At 48.1% G+C, this 22,818-nt stretch overlaps 1 protein-coding gene across 4 annotated transcripts in view; it reads right to left on the reverse strand.

The window, feature by feature from the left end:
- Window positions 1-3,630: 3,630 nt before the first annotated feature.
- px (MAP7 domain-containg protein plexus) overlaps window positions 3,631-22,818 on the reverse strand; it is a 69,001-nt gene continuing 49,813 nt past the window's right edge. For all 4 annotated transcript variants that reach the window (XM_076518243.1, XM_033481093.2, XM_033481095.2 and 1 more), the window contains 8 exons: window positions 18,187-18,437; window positions 17,740-17,987; window positions 17,216-17,368; window positions 16,591-16,736; window positions 6,861-9,596; window positions 6,336-6,542; window positions 5,856-6,248; window positions 3,631-5,728 (listed from right to left, as the gene is read on the reverse strand). In XM_076518243.1, the coding sequence (XP_076374358.1) occupies window positions 5,529-5,728; window positions 5,856-6,248; window positions 6,336-6,542; window positions 6,861-9,596; window positions 16,591-16,736; window positions 17,216-17,368; window positions 17,740-17,987; window positions 18,187-18,437 (4,334 nt within the window). In that variant the 3' untranslated portion in view covers window positions 3,631-5,528. The remainder of the gene's footprint in view (window positions 5,729-5,855; window positions 6,249-6,335; window positions 6,543-6,860; window positions 9,597-16,590; window positions 16,737-17,215; window positions 17,369-17,739; window positions 17,988-18,186; window positions 18,438-22,818) is intronic.

Below are 22,818 nucleotides of genomic sequence, written 5' to 3' on the forward strand. Positions count from 1 at the left end.
TTACTCCTATAGCCATATCTTGCATTGCAAACTGAGGCAAGGGTCATTTCTTTATTTTCATCTTCAATCAGCGCCAATATTTGTGACGGTGAAACGCTCAAACTAGTAAACGAACGGCATGGTAACTGCATAAGGTTATCCGTAAAATTGAACAGCGACGTCATTGATAAAATTGGTAACTGTAACCGTGCGAGTAACGCATCGATAACTTTCGACTACCAGTTTGAGCGTTTCGCCGTTACACGGAGCGGCACTGTCGATGCCGACAATATGGCGAAGCGGCAAGAATCATTTCTGATCAGTTTTATATCAAACACGTTTGAATCATTGTTATCAATAATTAAGAACAAAATCTTGAACAAAAGTTAAAAAAGAGCGCAAATTAAAGCTGGAGGATCGCACTCGTTGCAGTCTGCAGGTTGCAGTGGTTGGATATGTAGAAAAATCGAAAATAATGCAAAAGATAATTCGAAGAGAAATTATAAATATAATATAATGTAAATATAATTATTAAAATGAAATATAATTCCGTGGAAATTTCTAAACTCTTGAAAGCTTCAATTAAATTCAAAGGATTACGGTATATCGATCTGTTAAAAATATTATCATATGCATCGCTTCTTTAATACATAATATTAATTCTTCATAAGCATACTTACTTTCTCGCAGTTGTCATCAAATCTAATTTACCACTTCTTAAAGTAGACACTTCCAGCTTTCATTTAAGCACCGGTCATAACAGCCCATTGGGAACATAGCTTAAAATCCATTCGAACCTCCCTTTGGAAGAGGGATTCGCGGAATCGACAAAATATCTGTGTCTGTTATAGAAGTATTCTTTTATACGCGTTCTTAAATGCGTTCCCTAAAATACTACGATTAATAAATTCTAATGTAATCTTTCGATGCGTCGTAGACGAATTGCGCGTTTCGGTTTCGACCTGTCACGAGGATAAATCATTACAGTCACGAGGATTTCGAAAACATAATACGGCAACTCGAAGGGCAAACGTTAATTACGAGTCGCAATATTCACTTTCATACGCATTTATAAAATGCACTTAAGTCATACACAATGACAATACTGCAAGTCGGAGAAAATTCGCAGTTAAAACGTCTTCCAGTGTGAACACGCTTGACAAATTACTGTCCGAAAATATTATTGTACAACGAAACATGCGTCATCAGGGAACATTATTTACGACTGTATTTTTTGTGCCGAATCGCGGTCGTCCGTTGGCTTAATAACACGGCGCAGTTGTAATACGTCACGAGGATTACGAAAACATAATACGGTAACGGTGAGAGTTTAACTGCGTGTCGAATTATCTGCGTGCTTTTCTTTCTGTTCCAGAACTCTAACTCGTACTACTTTTAGCGAAAATTTTCGAAAATTTCCGGAAAAATTTTAAAAATTATATCAGGAGAATATGATATGCGAGGAGGTACACTTTTCGAACCTCTGGCCTGACGTTGACTCGAACTACTTTTTTCGAAAATTTTCGAAAATTTCCAGAAAAATTTTAAAAATTATATCAGGAGAATATGATACGCGAGGAGGTATACTTTTCGAACCTCTGGCCTGACGTTGACTCGAACTACTTTTTTCGAAAATTTTCGAAAATTTCCAGAAAAATTTTAAAAATTATATCAGGAGAATATGATACGCGAGGAGGTATACTTTTCGAACCTCTGGCCTGACGTTGACTCGTACTACTTTTTTCGAAAATTTTCGAAAATTTCCGGAAAAATTTTAAAAATTATATCAGGAGAATATGATATGCGAGGAGGTATACTTTTCGAACCTCTGGCCTGACGTTGACTCGTACTACTTTTTTCGAAAATTTTCGAAAATTTTCCCGTTTTTCGAGATTTCAGTAGTACAAATCAATAACAGGCGCCAGGCAAAATTTTCGAAATCTCCTCGCAAGGTGCAAAGTGGAGGAATGGATGCAAGAAAAGATTAAAAATATATTAAAAGAAGATGACGGGTAGGAGAGTGGGAGAAGAGAAGAGATTAAGAAAAGAGAGGAAATTAGGGTGGAAGGTGAGAGAAGAAGAAGGAGGGTGATTGTGGAAGAACAGGGATAGCGGAATGCAAATGGGGAAGAATGTGTGAGAGGGAACGATTAAAACTAACTACATTGAAAAGTCGTTTAGATTTAATTCAAAAATCTGTTGCTTTATTAGTATAAATTATTACAACGTGTGTATATAATAAGTGCAGTCAGACGTTATTCTTGCCGCTTTGCTATATTATCGGCGTACATAGCGCAGTTTTGCGGAACAGATGTGGCGCCATCCGTGGGGAAATGCTCAAGCTGCTAGTGAAACGTTATCGACCCGAAGCACGTGTTCGGAGATGTGGCGGCATCCGTGGCGAAACGCTCAAGCTGCTAGTGAAATGTTATCGACCCGATGCACGTGTTTGTAGATGTGGCGCCATCCGTGGCGAAACGCTCAAGCTGCTAGTGAAATGTTATCGACCCGATGCACGTGTTCGTCGATGTGGCGCCATCCGTGACGAAATGCTCAAGCTGCTAGTGAAATATTATCGACCCGAAGCACGTGTTGTGGCGGTTTGCTTGGTATTATGTTCTCTTAAACTGGATTCTCTGAGAACTGGGGACGATGGCTTTTCGGTAATGAAGGAAACAGTTAATTTGGCTAACTTGTAACGTGTTTTATTTAACTTTATGCGTACGTCTTTTGACTGTTTGTACGTCTATACTCTTGGGAGGTTTACATTAGACTGTACGTCTTTACTCCTGGGAGGTTACTATTAGACTGTAAGAGAGTCCAGTGGTTTGCGTAGCAACAGCTAGTTACTAAGTTGTAGGTGGCGCTGTGTGCCGCTTGTACGGGCGTACGCCACAGTCTTCGTAGATGTGGCGCCATCTGTGGCGAAACGCTCAAGCTGCTAGAGAAAAGATATCGACTCGAAGCACGTGTTCGAATATGTGGCGCCACCCGTGGCTGTACTGTGAAACCGGTGACTAAAGATTTAGCTAATAGTTTGAGCGTTTCGCCGTGGATGGCGACACAAGTCGAATCAATTACCATCATAAATGTTCTTAGAGTGAACACGTATATACGAAATTTCCTATCAAAATATTAAAATTTAAAAACATCGAATACATATTTGAATTATAAGTGTTGAGTGGAGATATTATTCTATTAATTAGTTTATTTATTAAATATCCTCACAAGTATCAATATCAGTATTGGTATAAGATAAAGTTATCGCTATCCTTGATTCTCGCCTGTGATAAGACAGTCATGGGATACAATTACCATCTGTGAAAAAGTGTTCAATCTCTAATTCGATGGTAAGCAGGATTTTCTGTTAGGTGGTGCTATCAGTTTTAACCTATTTGTCGGTAATGTTGCCTACCAGTTTGAGCATTTTGCTACTTTTAGGAAAAGCGCTAAATGATAATTCTAATGAAACAAATAATTCTTGCCGGAATTTGAATGATATCTAACGACTAAGATGGCAAGAATCATCTGCACCTATCCTGAAGAATGCTTAGTAGATTTTTAGCAAGAGGCAAACGAATATACGCATGTATGCACACGCAATTGTAATTTAGGGAGGGTGGAGGAACGAATGAACACACACGGCAGAAATTCATATTTTCAACAATTTACTCCTAGGCTCTTGTTTTGGCCAGATCGAGACCGACAAATATCCTTTTGCGGTCTCTCTTTGTTATATGTATAATACATAAAAATAATGATATTTACAAATGTAGGATAACGTTAGGCACTCAATGAACAAAACAATGAAACTATAAATGGCTTTTCTCTATCATACATATTGGAGAGGTGTTATGACGAATAATAATCATTGAATAATGCACTCAGAGAGCAGAGTGAGATACAAGTACAAGGATACCCAAAAAAGAAAAAAAAGAAAAAGAAATTAGCATAGCGCTGATTCCATTGAATGTTATTAATTAATAATAATAATGATAAAAAAAGGAACAAAATATATCGCTTCGATAAAACGAATTTTTATTTGCATTCTCAATTAACGTTTTGCGATTCGATTACGGTTTCGAACGTGTGGAATGTTGGAGGTCTCGGGTGACAAGCATTATTTTTCACGTGGAATGTGCTCGCGCGATGTCTGTCACGTTATTTCTTTTTGTTCTTTCGTTTTTAAATTAAGTCACTTTACCTATACTGTATAAGTACCTCACTGCTGTTATTACATTTAATTTTTCTCATGTATTCACTGGCCTTTGCGTTCATTGTCGTGAACAGTGGACATCGAAAGGAAGTGTCAGTTCCCTCGTATTCTACGAATGTCCGTAGACTAGAGTTATTTCTATCTCGAAATATATCGTTTAAGTTAAAAATAATCGTTCTAGTTCTACAATTTCGATTCGTTTATTTTTTTTTTCCCCACGTTTGTTTCTCTATTCCTGAATTGATCGTGAATCGCAGTCTGTGGTACGTTCGAATGTGCCATCGAAGATTTGCATCGACACAGAGCTCTCTCTCTCTCTCTCTCTTTCTCTCTCGCCGTTGTACACCGTCGTTTCGTGGATGCAAAAATGAAAAAGAAAAAGAGGTCACAGTCTCTATACGTCGGAGTAACGTTCTCTCTCGCTCACTTTCTTCCTCTCTCTCTCTCTCTCTCTCTCTCTCTCTCTCTCTCTCTCTCTCTCTCTCTCTCTCTCTCTCTCTCTCTCTCCCTCTCTCTCTATCGATTATAGTACCGAACCTGATGTCTAATACGGTGTGAATGTCAATCCTTTCTTTCTGATCGTCCCCTCATTCGTCTCGGTTGATATTCAACGATCGTCTCTCATTATTACAAATTACGACAATTATCATTGTTCCAAGTTATCTCACATAAAGTCCACATTACGCAGAATAAAATAAGTTATACGATTTGTCTATTTCTCATTAAAATATTATGATACAAATTACAATTATTTATAGTTCAGGGTCTAAGAGCCGTTAGTGTCAAACTAGAAAATCTTTATTTACCCACTTCCGTTAGATAGCCCGAGAAGTGCCGACGTACATTGTATAGGTATCTCAATAGAATTTTTTGTACAAACAATCACTTACACGTGCTTCGCGCGTACGGCTGATATGGCTTTTGTTTTATTTTCCAACGACCACCCACCAACGAGGATAACCGTCGTATCGCGTGGCGACTATGCGTTGGTTCGCCGGTTTAACCTCGACGGTTAGTGTGTGTGTGTGTATATATATGCGTGTGTGTATGTATGTTCTTTTCAAGTACTGTCTGTAATGTCACTCTGTGTCACTTCGTGGGGCATGCGTCGTTTATGCTTTGTATAACGAGTAATATACTTATTAGTCGCAAAGAATACGAAAGGCTTGGTTGTACATTTGGTCAATGAAACTTCCTTTGCGATCGCGAGGCGTGCGGCGCCCTAAGAATAGAAAGTTTTCTTTATAATCGGTACTGCGTTGTGTGCTAACGACCCTTAACCCTTTGATAATATCACAGATGAATGAGTTTCCGTGTTGTGCGTTACGCGTCGCTACCTAAGATTCCTAACAAGTGCGTTGATCCTCTCGATTTTCTCGCTGAGCACCCGCCTCTCCGAATCTAGGGCGGTTTTCGCGGAAAGGAGCTCGTATATCCTTCGTTCCAGCTGAATCGTTTCCGAGCGCAAACTGTTCGACTGTGCTGCCAGCCTGGACGTCTCGCTCGTCAAAATCCTCTTCTCCATGATTTTCTCTGAAAGAAAAATCTAACGATTAGAGCCCGGCCATTTAATATCGCAAACCTGTATTTTCAACCCCCGATTTAACCCTGCTGCGGAAACCCTAATGCCAATCCTCCGCGAAAGCCAATCGTCCGGTACCTTTGGAATACTCTCTGTAGGCGAGCAGAATGTCCTCGATTCCGTTCCACTTGGGTATCTCTCTCTTCCCGCCGACGTTCTCGTCGGCAGCCTCGTCCGCGACCTTGACGTCGACGGCCTTGCAGTGTTTCACGCCGTTCTCGCCTGGCACCGGCAACACAGGGTAACACATGTGGACGATGTTCGGAACCAAGGGCGGTAGAGGCGGCGGCCGTTCAGGAACGTGCTTCGCTTTCACCCGATCCAACAGTCTCATCTTCTGCGGTGGTTTCGGCAACGTCGGCGGGTTCTTCGAGTACGCCTTAGCGATCCTCTCGCAATAAGCGGTCACGGAGTTTGTGCTCCTCCGCTTCCTGCGGTCCTGGAGAACGTACTGCCACGTCATCTCTGCCTCTGTAACCGGGTAAATCGGATGCTCGGACCATCGAAAATCCAGACTAGATACTAAGGATCACCACCACCCTGGGGTGGTACTCTCACCGTCTCTTCGACCAGGAGGCATCACGTCGAGTCCTATGGTCTTCAAGAAGCCGACCTTCGGCTCGAAGTCTGGCGTGTGCAGCAACGCGTCCGGATGGTCGCGAGGAATCGGCAAGACCGACTCGACGATCGGTTCTGGTTCCAAGGGCATGTCCGGAGGATCTGGATTCAGTTTGTACCTTTTCTCCACCTTGCAGAGCTCCATCTCTGTGGGACGAAGAATCGTGCGTCAGAACGGGGATCGAAATTTGGGAAATACAGTCGTCGAATACGGTCGGTTAACCCTTTCGCGCCGAGAGCCGCATACAGTAACGTCGCCCTTACCGACGCGCTCGGATCGTCCACTAAAATAGACAATTTGGGAAGAGGAGATACGATTATTCGAGCCTGAGGAGCGAGTTTCCGTTCGGTAACGGTACTTCGGCGGATGGAGCTGCCGTAGCGAAAGGGTTAAGTAGGTATTTCCGGTGTGAAAATGGTTTCGTAGAAAATCCAGGCACATCCGGGGAGCAGCCTGGTACTCACCGTTTCGCATGCTCAGAGTGGTGAGCCCAAACATGGCGAGGAACGCGAGCTTCTGATCGGAATACTGCAGCTTCGCGGGCGGTCCCTTCGTGATCCATAGATCGACGTCCTTGATCTCGTCCTCGCCCTCGGATTCGGAGCTGCAGACGAGGCTCGCGTTCCTCTCACGTTTGCGTTTCCGCCGCCTTTCGGCCAGGTCCAACGAGGACGTGAGCTCCTTCGGCTTCTCAGGTACAAGGAAAGAAGAAGAAGATGAAGAGGACTTGTCGCCGGTGACAACAGCATCCTGTTTGACTAGAGCCTTGCTCAGGTCAGGCACGTTCAGCACCGCTGGCTCGCACTTCACGGAAATCTCAGTCAAATTATTGCACTTGTCGGTGAAACAAAATGCGGCGGCGGTCTTCAGCTCGTTCGAGAAGTTCAACAGCTTCTCCTGGTACTTCGGTATCTGCAGCAGAACGTTCGAGACGTTCTGACAGGTGCGCAGAACCTCCTCGGACTTGATGCTCTGCATCAGCTGGCTGGTGTCGATTGGTTTCGGAGCGATCTCGTTTACGCTGAACTTAAAACTTGGTTGAAACGATAATGTGGACAAAACGTTGTTGTTGCTGTTACTGTTGCTGTTGCTGTTGCCCGAGAGATCGGGCTGCGGATTGGGTCCCGTGGCCTCGACGACCTCGGGCTTGCTCTCCTTCTCGGCGAGAGCGAACCCTTCGGGCTGGAAGATGGCCGGGCCCGGGCCCTTTCCTTGATCGTAGGTCGAATGGGGGACCGAAGGTTTCTCTTGGATCGAATGACTCTTCCCCGAATGATTTTGGCTAGCCGGCGACGGCTGCTTCGCGTGGCTCTCGATCTTCTCGCAATACGAATTCGTCTTCGCGTCGATCGTCTTCGGGGTCGCCGCCGTTGCTTGATGGTTCTCGCCGTTGTTGCTCTTCGGATGCGAGTGGCTCGTCACCTTGCCTCCAGGCGCCACGCTGTTGCTGCTGCCGTTGTAGCTCAAGCTCCCGGCCGTCTTCTCCGACACGCAGTTCGCGATCTCGGACCTCTGGGACGCCGTGGTGGTAACAGGCCCGGTCTCGATCGCGCCGACATGATGGGAGCCGTGTCTCGTGCAGTTCGAACTGCTGGTCACGCTGGTCCCAACCGCGCTGCCTCCTACGCCGCTGCTGCCGCCGTTCGTCGCCAACGTCGGAACGTTGATCTTCGCTTGCGAATGATGTTGCTGTTGCTGATGGGAGGTGACGGAGGGAAAATGCGGGGGTTTGTAGAGTCCAGGGACGTGAGGGACGGGTATATGCGGATGATGGAACTGCTGCGGGGGATAGGGAATCGGCTGAGACAGGGACTGCTGAAGGCTGACGGCGTTCTTCGAGTTCTCGGTCGGCGCGCTGTTGTCCGTCGCGATGGGGCCGATCGTCTGCGACGCTTGGGTGCTCGGCGCCGATTTCACGACCGAGTCGGTCTGATGGGACAGCTGGCTGGAGATGCTGTGGTTGTGGCTGTTGACCAGCAGCCTTTGCTGCGGCTTCGACGAGGAGCGAAACGAGTCCTCGAACGGTCTGACGAAGACCGGCTGCGAGATCGGCGAGGCTACTATGGTGCTGCTGCTGGCTGCTACGGTGGTCATGGTGGTCATGGTGGTGACGGTGGTAGAAGAGGCAGCGGTGGTAGCAGGCACCGCCGTGGGATCCTTGGTGGTCCTGGAGGCGTGGTGGCCGTGCAACAACGGCGGCGATTTGTGTGTCAGGTTAATGTGGTTCACGCTGCCGATGGTGGAGGACGGCACGGTGTTGGGGGTGGTCGAGGTGTGCGTGGCTAGCGTGGTGATGGTCCCGCTGCCGGGTAGACAGGCGGTGGTTGCCGTGCCGCTGCCGCGTTGTTGCTGATGCGAGGATGCCAGCGACTGCGGGGCTTGCGTCGATTGTTGCTGTTGTTGCTGCTGTTGGTGGTATATAGAGGTCGTAACGGTAGTTGTCGCGCTGCTGCTCATTATCGTAGCTGTGTGCTGACTAGAATGAATGGTGGTCGAGGGTACGGGGGGCAAGTGGAGGGATGGTATGGAGATGATGGGCGGCAGGGGCATGCCGAGGGGCGGAGGCGGAGGCGGCGGGCCTATTACGGCCGGCGCCAAGGACGACATGGAGGCTATGGAGGGTATGGGGGGAGGACCGATGGGCGCGGAGCTTATGGCTGCTGGCGGAGGTCCAAGGTTGAGGGGCGGCAGAGCGGAAGCCAACGGCGGGGGTGGCATCGCGGACGAGCTCACGGAACAGATCGAGCCGGTGGCCAAGGACGGCGGCGGTCCGATCGGAGCCGGGGCGCTCGGGAATCCCGGCAGACGAGGGTGGTAAATGGTCGCGGCGCCGCCGGTCGGATCGGTCGTCTGCGGCGGAGGCGGCGCGGCCGCGGCCGACGTCGGCTGAGGCACCGGAACCGCCGTCGCCACGGCCGAGGCTGCGGCTGCGGCGGCGGCCGCTGCGGCCGCGGCGACGGCCGCCGAACCCGAGGACTGCTGCTCCTCCTTCCTGGCCTGGTGGTGATTGCTGCTGCCCACCGTGCCCACGTTACCGTTACCGGTGTTCCCGCCGCTGCTGCCCCCGCCGCTCGTCGCGTTGTTCCCGCCGCTGCTCCCGCCGCCGCCTCCTCCGCCCCCGCCTTGACTCGGCCGGTCCCTGTTCTCGCGGTCTCGCTCCCGGTCGCTGTGCATCTGAGCCGCTATGGTCGGCTTCCTAGCTGGAACAAATCCCGAACACAATGCTTGGTAATCTTCCTCTGACCCACTGCTGTTTTCGAACATAGCCTCTCGGGAACGAAACGTTCGCTCCCTCTCTTAGAGCGGTCTTCCAAGTTGTTCCAAGATCGGAACACGAATGCTACGCGTTCGCGCGGAACACACACTTATCATCTCGGAGAGAGTCTTTTAAGACGCGCTAAAAACACGGTGCCGTTCTGTTAACCGAAGCAAGGTTAACCGCCGCCGATCTCTAGCATCGAGGGGAGTAGTTCTAGAGTAGCGCGGCCTCGATCGAGAACGACGCCGGTCTTCCGAACGCCCATCTTCCCACCCTACCCAGAGAGTCGGGTATACCTAGAGTCCGGTAGAGGTCATAGACAAGGTCGGTGGTATATCGGTGCGAAATGGAGCTTAGTTTTATCGGCCCCCGTTGGTCTATCTCGATGTCGGATATAGTCGGAGGCGTCTCTCCATGTTTCGAGGTCCACGCGTGGTAGCTGGGAAAAATCGGTGCCCCTCCCCCCGTGTCGTCGGTACGGTTAAGGGTTAAACGGCTCTGAAACGTTGCGAGGGCGTTGCGGCTGCCAGGTTGCGACGAGGAGGCGCCGCGAGGAGAAGCGTTCGCGGTTTTCTTTCGGTCTACTTTTTGGTCGACTTACCTGGGAGAGCGATCCTGAATTGCGGGCACGCGTAAATATGTCGGCCGGTCGGTGCACCTTGTGCCACAGTGCCACGTATAACACACACACGCATACGGTTTCGAAGTATTGGGGATGATTGCCTTTTCGAGAGTCTCGAGAGAAATGACTAGAGGCCGCGGACGCGGAATTGTACGAATTTGTTCTCGCTCTGGAGCTGTCGGGATATATATATATAATACGCGAGCATCATGATCGAACAAGGTACGAACACACAGGACGCTAAGAGAGATCGTCGATCTCCGAGTTGGATATTCTAAATAGCAGTATGTATATAATATATATGTAGATATATATATATATATGTATAAACTCCGTTACGAATCGTCCCCAAAACTGTTTCAGAAAATGTGAATCGAGGGTCAAAGTAACTCCAAGTCAAAAACAGAATTTTGATCAAGTCGTTTGTGGTTTTTTTTTGTTGTTTTATTTTTATTTCTTTCTTCCATTTCATCATCATCATCATCATCATCATCATCATCATCATCATCATCATCATCATCATCATCATCATCATCATCATCATCATCATCATCGTCGTCGTCGTCGTCGTAATCATCGTGTCATAATCATCATATCATCGTCATTATAATCATTATTATAATCATCATCGTCATCGACATCATCGTTTGTTTCATTTGTTTTTCTCGCAATGTTTATTTTCAATTATAGTCCAAATATACATGTTTACATAATAAATTATATAAAAAACGGTATAATTTTGATAAAAGAACATTGTTCGACAAAGTTTTATATACATCGGTGGATTCAGTCAATAAATGGATGAATTATTAATACGATATTCACTACAATTAAAAAGAAAAAGGAACGAGTTAATTGCGACATTCATCATCGATCAGTTCAGATTGCAAATTCTCTAAAACAGTTGCGGGAACTAACGCAAGAGTGCACTGCTTCCGGGAAATGGTCTCTCTCTCACGCTCTCTCTCTCTCTCTCTCTCTCTCACGCTTACAATCCACAAGAATGTTCTCTCTCTCGCACGCGTGCGGGGGCGGAGATCGAAAGGAACACCTTATCCTTAAAAAGAAGAACAAAAGGAAAAAACGAAAGAAAAATCAAAGATACGACGAATAAATCGAAACGGAAAGAAAAAGACGAACAACCTAGAAAGCGTGTAACAACGTTAGTCGCGGGACCGGTCACGGGGAGCCGAGTTTTGGCCGACCGACGCGGCCACCCGATAAATCTTTCGAAACGATCGTTAATTGTCGCGGCGAGGAGTCGACGCTTCGCCTGCCAGCGATCGTCCCGTAATTAAGATCTAGCATCGATCTATTCGATCGGTTTCGTTGGGACCGCGCCTGGCAGAAGATATTCGATCGGAGTACATAATTGCCCCAGAGAGATCGTCGATCGCGAAGAAAAGTTCGATCTTCGTAGAAAAATAATAATCTTCGCGCGAACTTCCCGACCGCTGAAGTCTAATCGAACAAAGCTAACCGAGTTTCGAATGTCTACTTTCTTGTACTCGAGACAATGAGAATCTTATACTTTCTCGCTGCAAGCTCCGATCAACGCGCGTTCCCTTATTATTATCACATTATATAATATAATAAAGAAACACCGGAAATAAATCGGCAGCACCGAAACGGAAATAAATAGACGCGGCGTGGAACACATGTTGATCGCGAATTATATTATTTATGTAATATTTTAGCCGGCACAACGGTCGCCGTGCTTTATTTTTACGCGACCGTGTCGCCGAGCGGTTATGGTTGCACCGTGAATCTTGGAAAAATCGAAAGTTGCAGCGGCACGCGAGACGACGAGGAGAAATGCTCGCGTTCGGTTCGATCGAATACGTTCTTTCCCAGGGGTGCAGCGTTTCGAAGACAATTTCGAGATGGTTGGAACATATCCGGGGAACACCGATCGACGGGCAAAGCGTCGGCGAGACGAAAAATGGGAAAAATCGCGACGCGGAAGGTGCGCGGAGAACGCGTGGGGGTGTCGTCGACGACGTCGACGATCGAATCGACGGATTTCCGTGGGTTGCGTGCACTCTTATGTTCGAGTCTCGCCTTATCGGAAACACCGTTTACTAGCTACGAGAAACGATTAACGATGTAACGGGCGTCGATCATTGTACATAAACGGGAGGCGCGGCGTTGTCGTACCAACGTTACAAAGGAATCGGCTCCTGTTGCCGTTCCGACGGTACTCTTCCGACGGTTCTCCGACGAGCTTGGAACACGCAACGGAAACGGGCATATATCTGACGACCGACCGAAGGCCGACTTACTTCCCGCGAGCACAATTGCCGGAACACGATGGTACGGGTAATGTCTCCCTTACTGACGCTCGGATTGTGCACAAAAATTGGGCAATTTGGAGAGAGGAGATACGATTATTCGAGCCTTGCAACTCGTTTTTATAGTTGTCGACGATCGATAGCCATAAAAAGCGAGCCACAAGGCTCGAACAATCGTATTTCCTTTTGCAAAATTGTCCATTTCTGTGGACAATCTGAGCGTCAATTAGAGAGACATTACTGTACACAGAAAAGGACAATTTGGGAACAGGAGATCGCGATTATTTGAGCCTTGCACCTCGTTTTTATAATCGTTGACAATCGGCAACTATATAAATGGGCCGCGAGACTCGAATAATCGTGTCTCCTCTTCCCAAATAGTCCATTTTTATGCGGAATCTGAGCGTCAGTAAGGGAGACATTACTGTATCGCGCGAACAGCTGCCGATAAGTCTGACTTCGGTCCGCTGTCGAACAAAATTCGATCGTTCATTTCTTTCTTTTTTTGTTTTTTTTTTCGCTAAATCGGATAATCGCGGAACCAGTCGCCTTCTCTCTCTTTCTCTCTCGCTCTCTCTCTCTCTCTCTCTCTCTCTCACCCTCTCCGGCGCGCAAATAATCGTGTCTCTCTGTGAGTCTGTGTGTACTTGTTTGTGTGCACGATTCTCTCCCTAAGCTCGAAAACTCTCAACTTTGGTTCTTGCTGCAGGGGATGGATATCTTTGTTCTGGATCTTTGTCGCGCGGAACCGACATTCGCAATTGTTATTCGTTCGTAATTACAAAAGATTCGATTTAGATTTGTGGAGAAGACGTCGGAAGAACTTGAGACTCTATTATGTGCAACTTAATTGAGAGAAAAGACGTTTCCATCGGGCTTGAGTGCGGACGAGAATTTGTTTAAAGCGTCGACGATTGTGCTCGGAGAACTGGATCGTGCGTCGAAGGCACGTGAGAAACGATCGATGCATCTTGATCTTTTGTTACGCGCAGATTGCAGGCTTGCAGCTTCTGGAATTAGACGCGCAGTCCTAATGTCGTCGACAGACAGACATTCGTTGTCGAAGGATTTCATCTTGGTAACGAGAAGTCGAATAAAATTGAACGATTGTTTAGCATCGTGCGGGAATTGTAAGAAAACCGTAAGAAAAGATTTGCACGAAAAGATTTGCAATTGCAGGAAATCGAGCGGCGATTCTTCGGAACGAAGAACCAAAATGGCGGCGACGATGGACAACGATTGAGAATATCGGTTCCCTGGAACAACGTGTCCGCGACAAAAGTTTCTCCCGACTGTTTCGATCGGAGTTCTTCGTGTGGCAGTTTTTAGAACCGTCCGCTGCTAACGAATGCTATTTACTGAAACGACGAATCAACGCGCTCTCTTTTCTCTCTCGCTCTCTCTCAATCTCTCTCTCCCTCTCTCTCTCTCTCTCTCTGTCTTCTCGATAATTAGTCTCGATCGTCGGCGACACCGTGCGCTTGGCTAGAAAATATCGATCCCTACCTTTGCTCCGATAAGAAACGTTCAACTATGTTTACGGCTATAACTTCGATTATAATCTAAGTTAAAATTAGAAGCGTAGTATTGTTCTTTCGTCTGTCGATTTTCGATTCACAGTCGACCGTGTGTGTCTGTATCTGACTGCGCGTGTGTGTGTGTGTGCGCGCGCGCGCGCGGGCGCGTGTATGGTGTATATGTGTGTGTGTACACGTGTGTTCTATTCGAGTTGCGAACGTGGTCGGTGGTGTTTTGCGTGTTCTTGTATTTTACAAAACGACTTCTCCTCGCTTGCCTCGCCCGGACCATCCGACGCGCGGATGGACCGTCGAACGCAGTACAGGCTTTTGTCCGACGACTCGACGTCGACGTCGATATCGTTGCGATAAAACACGGGGTGCACCGATTCTTTTTTGGGGGAAGCTCGGCACACGCGCGCCGATTTTTACGGGGCTCCTGGCAATCGTTCTCGTCCAACGGGTTATTCCCATTCGTCGGGGTCGGAAAGTCGATTTCACCGATAATCGGATTTCTAACGCGAACCGAAAACTTTTTCCTACGATTATGCTCGCGTTCTTCTGCTCTAGCAGGCGATTCTAGGATAATTAGAATCTAATCGGGCTCTTCCTAAGATAAGTAAAGATCTTCAGGTTAATTTCTGGAAACTATGCACCCCAAATAATCGGACGTGATACCTCGATAAATCTTCTTTTGTCTCGGGAACTATCGAATTATTTGCTCCGATTTAACTTCACTACCATTGCCGGTAGTATATGTTATCTCGTTGAAAATTAAGGCGAAATTGTGGCAATAAATATAATCGCGCGGGGATTCCATCGTACTGTCTTGAAACATGAACGAACTTGTATGCAAAACTTCGACACCGTCTAAAAAAATCGACGACTCCGAATGGGAATAGCCCTTTAAAAAGAATTTCGCGGTATTCGGTTGGGGGTTGTTTCCACCCCTGCGTGTTCACGGGACCTTCTACGACCCGGTTAGGATCGCGTGTTCGTTTCCAATCGTCCTGGAATTATTTCAAAGGCGGTTCCGCATTTCCGGGATGTCTAAGATAATTGTTTACGCGTGTTCCACCCCATTGAACTCCCGAAGCAAACGCGTGCGCACGCAGCCTAATTTGCCCGATGCGCGAAACCTCGACATTTTGTTTATCAGACGAGTAGCTAAAGTGGGAGACTGCAGCTAAGATAACCGTCTTCGAATAGAGCAGAGAAAAATTTCAGATTTCGTTTATACACAGTGCCATGCATCGTTGGGTTTAGAATTTATGCATCTGAAAAAAATAAAAATCCTTTTAAAGAGAAGATTTCGATTTCGGTAGAAAAATAGAGAGCTTACGCGTGTCGGTTTCGCTTCGACGAGGGGGTTGGGGGTATTTCGTTTGAAGCGCAGGGGTGGCGTCAACCGAATACAGCGAGACTTTTAGGTTGGTCCGATAAACAATCGAGAAGTGTTGCATAGAAATCGGCGTCCATTACTTACCGATCTTCCCTAGTGGCTCGGGCAAGGATTCGCACCCACTCGATCACAGTGATTCGACAAGCATGATAGTTTTTCAAGGGAAAGCTTCTGCACTCTGTTAACGCTTTATTTACCGCGATTAATAGCCTTGTCGTCAATAACCGAATCGTGTTCAAGAGTTTCAACTTTGAAATAATAATCTCGAAAGAACTTGTTTCATTCTATTAATGTGAATATAATTTGATAGAATATGGATGAGATTTTTCTTTAAAGAAATTCTAAACCGTTGTTGTCTTCGAGTTTAAAAGAACTGCCGGTAGATAAAGCGTTAAATCTGCTACAATCCAAGAGACTTTGACGATCACACAGTGAGTCAGAATATATAAAGTCTATTAAATTATTTGTGTAATTAATGACCAATTCTTTCAGAACGATGCGGTCGGTTTTCAACCCTTGCCTGCAAAGGGTGGCTTTTGTTAATAGAGACTGCTGCCGATGGAAAAATAGACGGATAAGTAATATCCGAAGAATTGCAATCGGTGACAGCAAGAATACTAAAAAAAAGTCCTAACAAACGTATCCCTGAAACTAGCAAAACCTGTCGCAGTCACCGACACACGAGGTAGTAGCGAGCACTTCCCCGAGCCACGTAAAAGAGGTTTGTAGTCCGTAGAACGAGAGATTCAACTAAAAACGAGACATAAAGGAGGTAAAAACGAAAACGAGAAACGTCTGTGCCGCGTAAGGAGAAAAAGAAGAGGACGGTGGACAGGACGAAGGGACCCGGGGAGAGGGGAAACGGATGGCATGGTCTTCGTACGGTGGAAGTCGAATCGGAGGGACACCGGTGGTGCGGAGGATATGGCGTTTTCTCGCGATACGCAGGCACACGCTCGCAACGAAACGGAAAGAAAGAAGAAAAAGGATAATCGTTTGACGCGCGAGAAGCAAACGGCGAGACAGAGGAGTCTCGCGATCGCTCGGCAAATCGATGCTTTCTTTTTAATGAAAGGCAGTGGGGGGTGGAGCGACTCGCTCACCTGCAGTATCGGCAGATGCAGGTGCGGGCGCGGGTACCGGGGCGGCAGGAGCTGAAGTTCGCGCCGCTCTTCTCCTCTCCTCCTCGTCGCGCAGCGCGGCTTGTTCCCGTGCTTGCCTTAACCGATGCTCCTCCTCCAGTTTCAGCCTGAAAACGGGAATCGTGTCGTTTACTCAAACAGGAGACCGGTGCCAACGAGTCGGGCCTGGATACCTATGGCTGCACTCGCCTTTCAAAAAGTCTAACGACCGAGATACTTGTTCTTCCGTCTTTAGAAAATTTCACATTTAAACTTTTCTACGGACGCTTCTTCGGATCTCGCTACTTTCCAAGACGCTATTGTGAAAGCTACGATAACTCTGATTGCTGACACTGCTCACTGCTCGATGCTACACAAGAGATACTAGTTCTCTGGATGACTTTTAATTATTCTACAGACATATCTTCGAGTTTCACAATTCTTTCAGGATCGTGGAAGTTACAGCTAACTTTGATAATTCTATGGGCTCTGTCTCGATATGCTGCAGCGTTCGAATTTGTCTCGTATAGAACGCTAAAAGTTAACAGAGTGTCTCGAAGCGAATGCAGCCAAGAAAATGCGAGCAACGTCGTCGCATCCCACTTACCGTTCGTGCATCACGGGGGACATCAGTCCGATGGACGCGGGCGGCAGCATGTCCGGGCTGTATCTTAACCCGTAGAGCGGATACGAAGGTAGCCCGGGGAACAACGGCGGTCTCAGCATTCCACACCGTTCCAGATACAACTGTTCCTCGAATCTGTGAACCGGGAACAAGGAGAGCACGATTAATATTAATTCGCCAATTTCTCCTAAAGCGTCGGTAGAACGACGATCGTCGCCCAACCCTTTTCAATTGAGAAGAAACGATCGAGACCTAGAGAATGTTCTCCAAGTTTCGATCGTTGCGGATAGAAATGTTCACGCGTTAAGCAATCGGATACAGGACACAGTTTAGACTATAAATTAATATTGTGCCTCGAGGAAATTTGTCGGATGAAAAATTATGCTTATATAAAAATTATGCTTCGGTCTGTCGAAGGAAAAATTATGCTTATTCTATTTCCGATTGTGGCAAGAAATCTGGAAGGTTGGGCGACGTTCCACGGGAGATTTCCGACTGGAAATTACCTATAAGCGTGTTGGAGGTGTGGCGGTGGGTAGAGACCATGGTGATAAGGGCTGTAGGCCGCAGGATCCAGGGCGAAGGCCGGTGGAGCATGGGCCGGATGGTGCTCGGGCCGATACGGCTGGAAACCGGAACGGGCCAGCAAATCGGAAGCTGCGGCTGTCACGCTGTGTTTGCTGGTGTCAGCGGGTCTTGCGGTCGTGTACAACGAGGGAATCTCTTCGGGTCTTCTCTCATGAGTAGACCGCTCCTAAAATTCAGACACGAAACGGTCGTTAAAACTAATCCTTTTCGGGACGCGATCTCGCGATAGGACACTAATTTCTGACAGCATTTTTATTTGGGTAAATAGAATTGCTTTTGCGAGGAGGAAATTGCTGGCTGTCAAAAGTGTCAGAGAGGGGCCATTCGAAGGTCGGTTTCTTTCGGAACAGAGGACGACTGCTTACCTTGGCAGGGGAAGGACCCCTGACCAGAGGGGGCGGGGCCCGATTCTTGGGACTCGCGCGAGGTTCTTCTTCCTGAGGTGCCGGCCCTGCCTGTTTCGCCAGGTTCCTCAAGGCGGCGGCAAAGCTTCTGCTGTTTTGCTGACTACCTGGGCCGGGCCCAGGTGTATGACCCTGAGGTAAAACACCGGAACTGGGCCTGTGGGACTTGCTGATCGCGGTGGGTTGCGCTTTGGTGCTGGCCGGCTGAAGACCTGGAGCAGACGCAAATGGCACGCGTATGTTAGTAAAAAATCTCCGACGATGCAGCAACAAAAACTACGTCAACGGATCTTATTTTTGTTAGCGAAATAGAAGGTTGGCAATTTTTAATCTATTATTATTAAAAATTGCGAAGACGCTTTCATCGGAAATTATTAACGCTGAACCTGCCATGCGGGGCGCACAGGTTAAATTTTCAAATTGTCGGAATTATCCTCGGAAACGATTAAATAAATTTTTTTATTGTTATAAAAATGTCGAGAAGACTAAAAATAACGTCCAAAAGCACGTTAGTCACTTGCGGAGCTTGATAGGTTTTGCGTTGAATAAATTTATTTATCAGGTACGCGTACCAATCAAATAATTTATAATAAATACTGTAAAACGATTCGTACATTTTCACGAACTTTCCTGTCACCGCACTGTTAACGCTCTGAAATTCGACGATAAACTGAATCGCAAATCATTTAATTCGGCGTTCGGCTGCAAGAATGCGCACAACAAAAAGAAACTTCGTCACGCGCGAGCGAACCTTCCTTTATGGTGGGCCGCGCTTCGGGTCGCGACCCTCGGCTACCTGCCGCGCAATAAAACTGATAATAAACACCGCTAATCCTCGGCCGACCGACATAGTACACAACGGTGGACCTTTATCTCTTTCTTCGACTAGATATCGAAATGAAATTCGGGCCCGTTCATAATACATCGATCAACGCCTTAAAGGGTTCATTTTGGAGAGTCAATCGGTCGGACGCGGTGAAAAATCAAGCAACCGGTTTTCCCATTAAAAGAAAATCGATCGGCCGCGACCGTCGAGCTCTTTGATCTCGGTTTCCCTGAAAGGGAACGCGTAATTTGCCGGCGCGGCGACGATAACCATAAAAGAGAGAGGGAGAGGGTGAGAGACCGCGCGAGAGAGACAGAGATAATAGCGTGTCGCTCGATCCGCCGACAGGCATTAATTATTTCCTACGATCGCGGCGGAATATAAATTGCAGTTTTTAATCCGCGCGAACGGGACGATACGGCAATAACTCCGGACGGTGTCTGGCTAATTACAAATTGCTTCGCGCCGATATTTCCCCGCTTCCCGTGCGACTTGACGCGTTGTCGTCGTCGTCGTCGTCGTCGTCGTCGTCCTCGGAGCAGAACGTTGCATACGCCGCGTTGCACCGCGAGCTGCATTATTCCTGTTCGTGGCTCTGGCTTCACGATTTCTCTCCCTCTCCTTCTCTCTCTCTCTCTCTCTCTCCCTCTCCCTCTCGATTCGACGACGCGTGCACGCGCTCCTTTCGCTCGATCGGCAAGAGGAAACGCGGCCCTTTGATCTTCGCAAGCTCTTTGCACCGCTCGATGCGAATCTCGAATTCCGCGGGGAACGAGATGAAAAGAGTAAGCGGTTCGGAAGAACTTTCGAGCACGATCTCTATCGACAAGACGTCGATCCCCGAGAGCCAACCCCTTATTTCTCGCCACCCTGCGCCCTCTTATTCTTCCTTCCACCCTTCCTTCCTTCCTTCCTTCCACCCTTCCTTCCTTCCTTCCTTCCTTCCTTCCTCCTTTCATCGTTTTTTCTGGAAATCAAGCGTCAGCTGAGGCAAAGGCATCCGGACGGTCCTTTGTCTGCAACCGGCAAACTCGATTCCGTATAAGTAGCGGCTCTTTACGCGGCATCCGAAAGCTGCATAGATCGCGTTTGATCGACACGATCCAACTGTGATTGCGGAACATCCAGCATTCGCTGCGGTGCAATGCGGGCGCGATGCGATCTCTGTCTACGAGAACGATCGCAATGAAAGTAGTGCTACAGTAATGTCTCCCTTATTGATTTGGGAAGAGGAGATGCAATTATTCGAGCTTTGTGGTTTATTTGTATAGCCACGAATTATCAATGATTATAAAAACGAGCCGCAAGGCTCGAATAATCGTGTCTCCTCTTCCCAAATTGTTCATTTTAGTGGACAAGCTGAGCGTCAGTAAGGGAAACATTACTCTATATCTTGAGCAACGAATCGTGTACTTTGACCGAAGATTTTCTAACAGCGACGCGTACAACGAATCGAATGGAAAAGCGATGGAAATAATCATCCCTTCGAGTGCTCCAGTCGAAGACCGCCTAGTCTGGGACAACATCCTGGCCCTGCGCGTGTGCGACGCAGCCTCCGGTTGAAACGAGAAAATAACCGTGGATCGAGAGAGAGAGAGAGAGAGAGAGAGAGAGAGAGAGAATAGAATACCCGATGGCTCAGTGGGCTCGGTGATTCCGAGGATGGTTTTCACCCTCCATTCAATTCCTCGTCAGCGGAGCGCACACACCTTTGCTTCCTCTCGGCCGACACGCGATTACCTCCCTCCGTGTCGCGTCTCTCCCTCTCTATCGTCCCCTTTCGCTCCGGTATTTCCTCTCTATCCAGCAAGCTAGGAGACAGAGAAGAGACCACCGTCGCCGTTCCACCCTCTCGAAACGCACCGACTTCGGCACCCGATGTCTTTTCATCCGTATCCCCGGCGCTCCTTTCTCCGCCGTCATCTTAATAACCTCTCTTTTTGTTTCCCGACCCTCCGCAGTCTGTACCCTCCCGACGGGAACGGAACAAATAGGGGCGGCGAACGGCGACGGCATCGCGGGACACACAATCGGGACTCGATTCGAAATAAATTCCGCGTGGAAATCGCGTTTCGACCACCTTCGACTGCCCCTCCCCTCCTCTAACCCAATTTTTTCGATCGAAGCACGTTGGTTATATTTGGACATCGACTTTGGGGCCATCCGCTCGAAGGGTTGAACGCTTCGATGACGACGAACGAGCGCAGAAAATTGCGCAACGTTGACAACGAATCAACCTTTTACTCTTGAAAATTACAAATTAAGAATCAACCCCCAATTTTCCGTATCATGATTCGCTCTTCCGGAACCGCGTCTCAATTCGGGCGCGTCCGCGCGATCTTCTCCGGCAATTTTCCTAATCGAATCGAGCAGTTGCAGGGTGGTCAAGGTCAGCCCAGCGCCCTTTTAAGGACTGGGATTCCGTAGGAAGCGGGAAAAGTCGTGCGCGTAGTCGTTCAGAATGTTCCGAAGGGCGCAACGGTGCCGCGGTAAGGACGGGGTGTAGAGGCAAAGGGGTGCTCGCGGGTTGCCGGAGGGGTGCGAGAGGGGCGGCGAAGGGATGGCGACATTCGCCAACGCGAACGACCCAGCAAGGGAGGGTTGACTCGACGTCGGAAGCACAAGGATTCCACCGGCGAGTGGAAAGGGTGCACGGGGGTGGTGTTAAGCGGCTTACAGTCTGTTACCATGGTAACGCCACACCACTAAGACAGGAAGAGCCTGAATCCAGACCGCCACAGTCCCCGTGACCCTCCGTGCGCGGCTGCTGCCTTCTCTGCCTTCTCTCCCCCGGCACCAGCACCGGCACCAACCCCCACAGCCCCCAACCCCCAGCCCCCGTGTCCCGTCGGGGCTTGCGACGCTCCTGCATCCCCCGATGGAAGAACGAGGGAGAGAAGCCAGCGAGAGCGATACCGGAGAGCGAGGCAACCACGACTAAAGAGGGAAGGATTACGCCACTAACTCTGTTTTTACACTAAAGTGTTTTCACCGGGCTCGTCCTGCTGTGTACAAGCCCTAAGCGACACGTACAGGGTGGCGCGAACGACGGCGGATCATCTCGCGGTTCTAAATCGGTTCGCAGCGACAGATTCGATTTTTCCTCCGAGAGGATTCGTTGTTTTCGGAAACGCCGTGCTTGGGAACTATCGAACCACCGGTCGAACGATTGGTTTCTGATTTTATCTTTCAAGGTTTCTTGATATTATACGGATGTTTTTACGAGGAATCTCTTCTTTATATGGGAGCGTATGTTGCAAGAGAAATCATTGCATATATTTTTGCAAAATCTCTCGCGCAACGATAGCCGAGATAGAGATCGATTTGCCCTTTCGACTCTCGACTTTCTCGCTGTGTCGCGACCGACAGAGTCGAAGCTCCCTCCGACGTGCTTCGTGGATAATTTCAACCCCCTCCCGGAGGCGCGCAGTTCGCTAGACACCGCGGTACAGTAATGTCTCCCTGACTGACGCTCGGATTTGTCCACTAAAATGGATAATTTGGGAAGAGGAGATACGATTATTCGTATCATATTTTTCGAAGCCGTTTCCGAGTGCGATCGAGGATTTGGGAACTGGTTCGGCTCACCCGGTATAGACAGGTTGCCTGTACCGGAGACGCCCGTTGAATCCCGAAACCAACAAGGGGTACTAACCACCTGGCCCCCTTCAATCTTGCCGGGACATAGGGGAGCGTCCTGCAGCATTGTTCGCGTTCGTCGAGCCCGGGTTTGGTCGAAAAGCTAAATTCGAAAATGGCAAATTGTC

This window comes from Megalopta genalis, chromosome 2 (assembly GCF_051020955.1).
Source record: "Megalopta genalis isolate 19385.01 chromosome 2, iyMegGena1_principal, whole genome shotgun sequence".
Classification (NCBI taxonomy): Eukaryota; Metazoa; Arthropoda; class Insecta; order Hymenoptera; family Halictidae; genus Megalopta; species Megalopta genalis.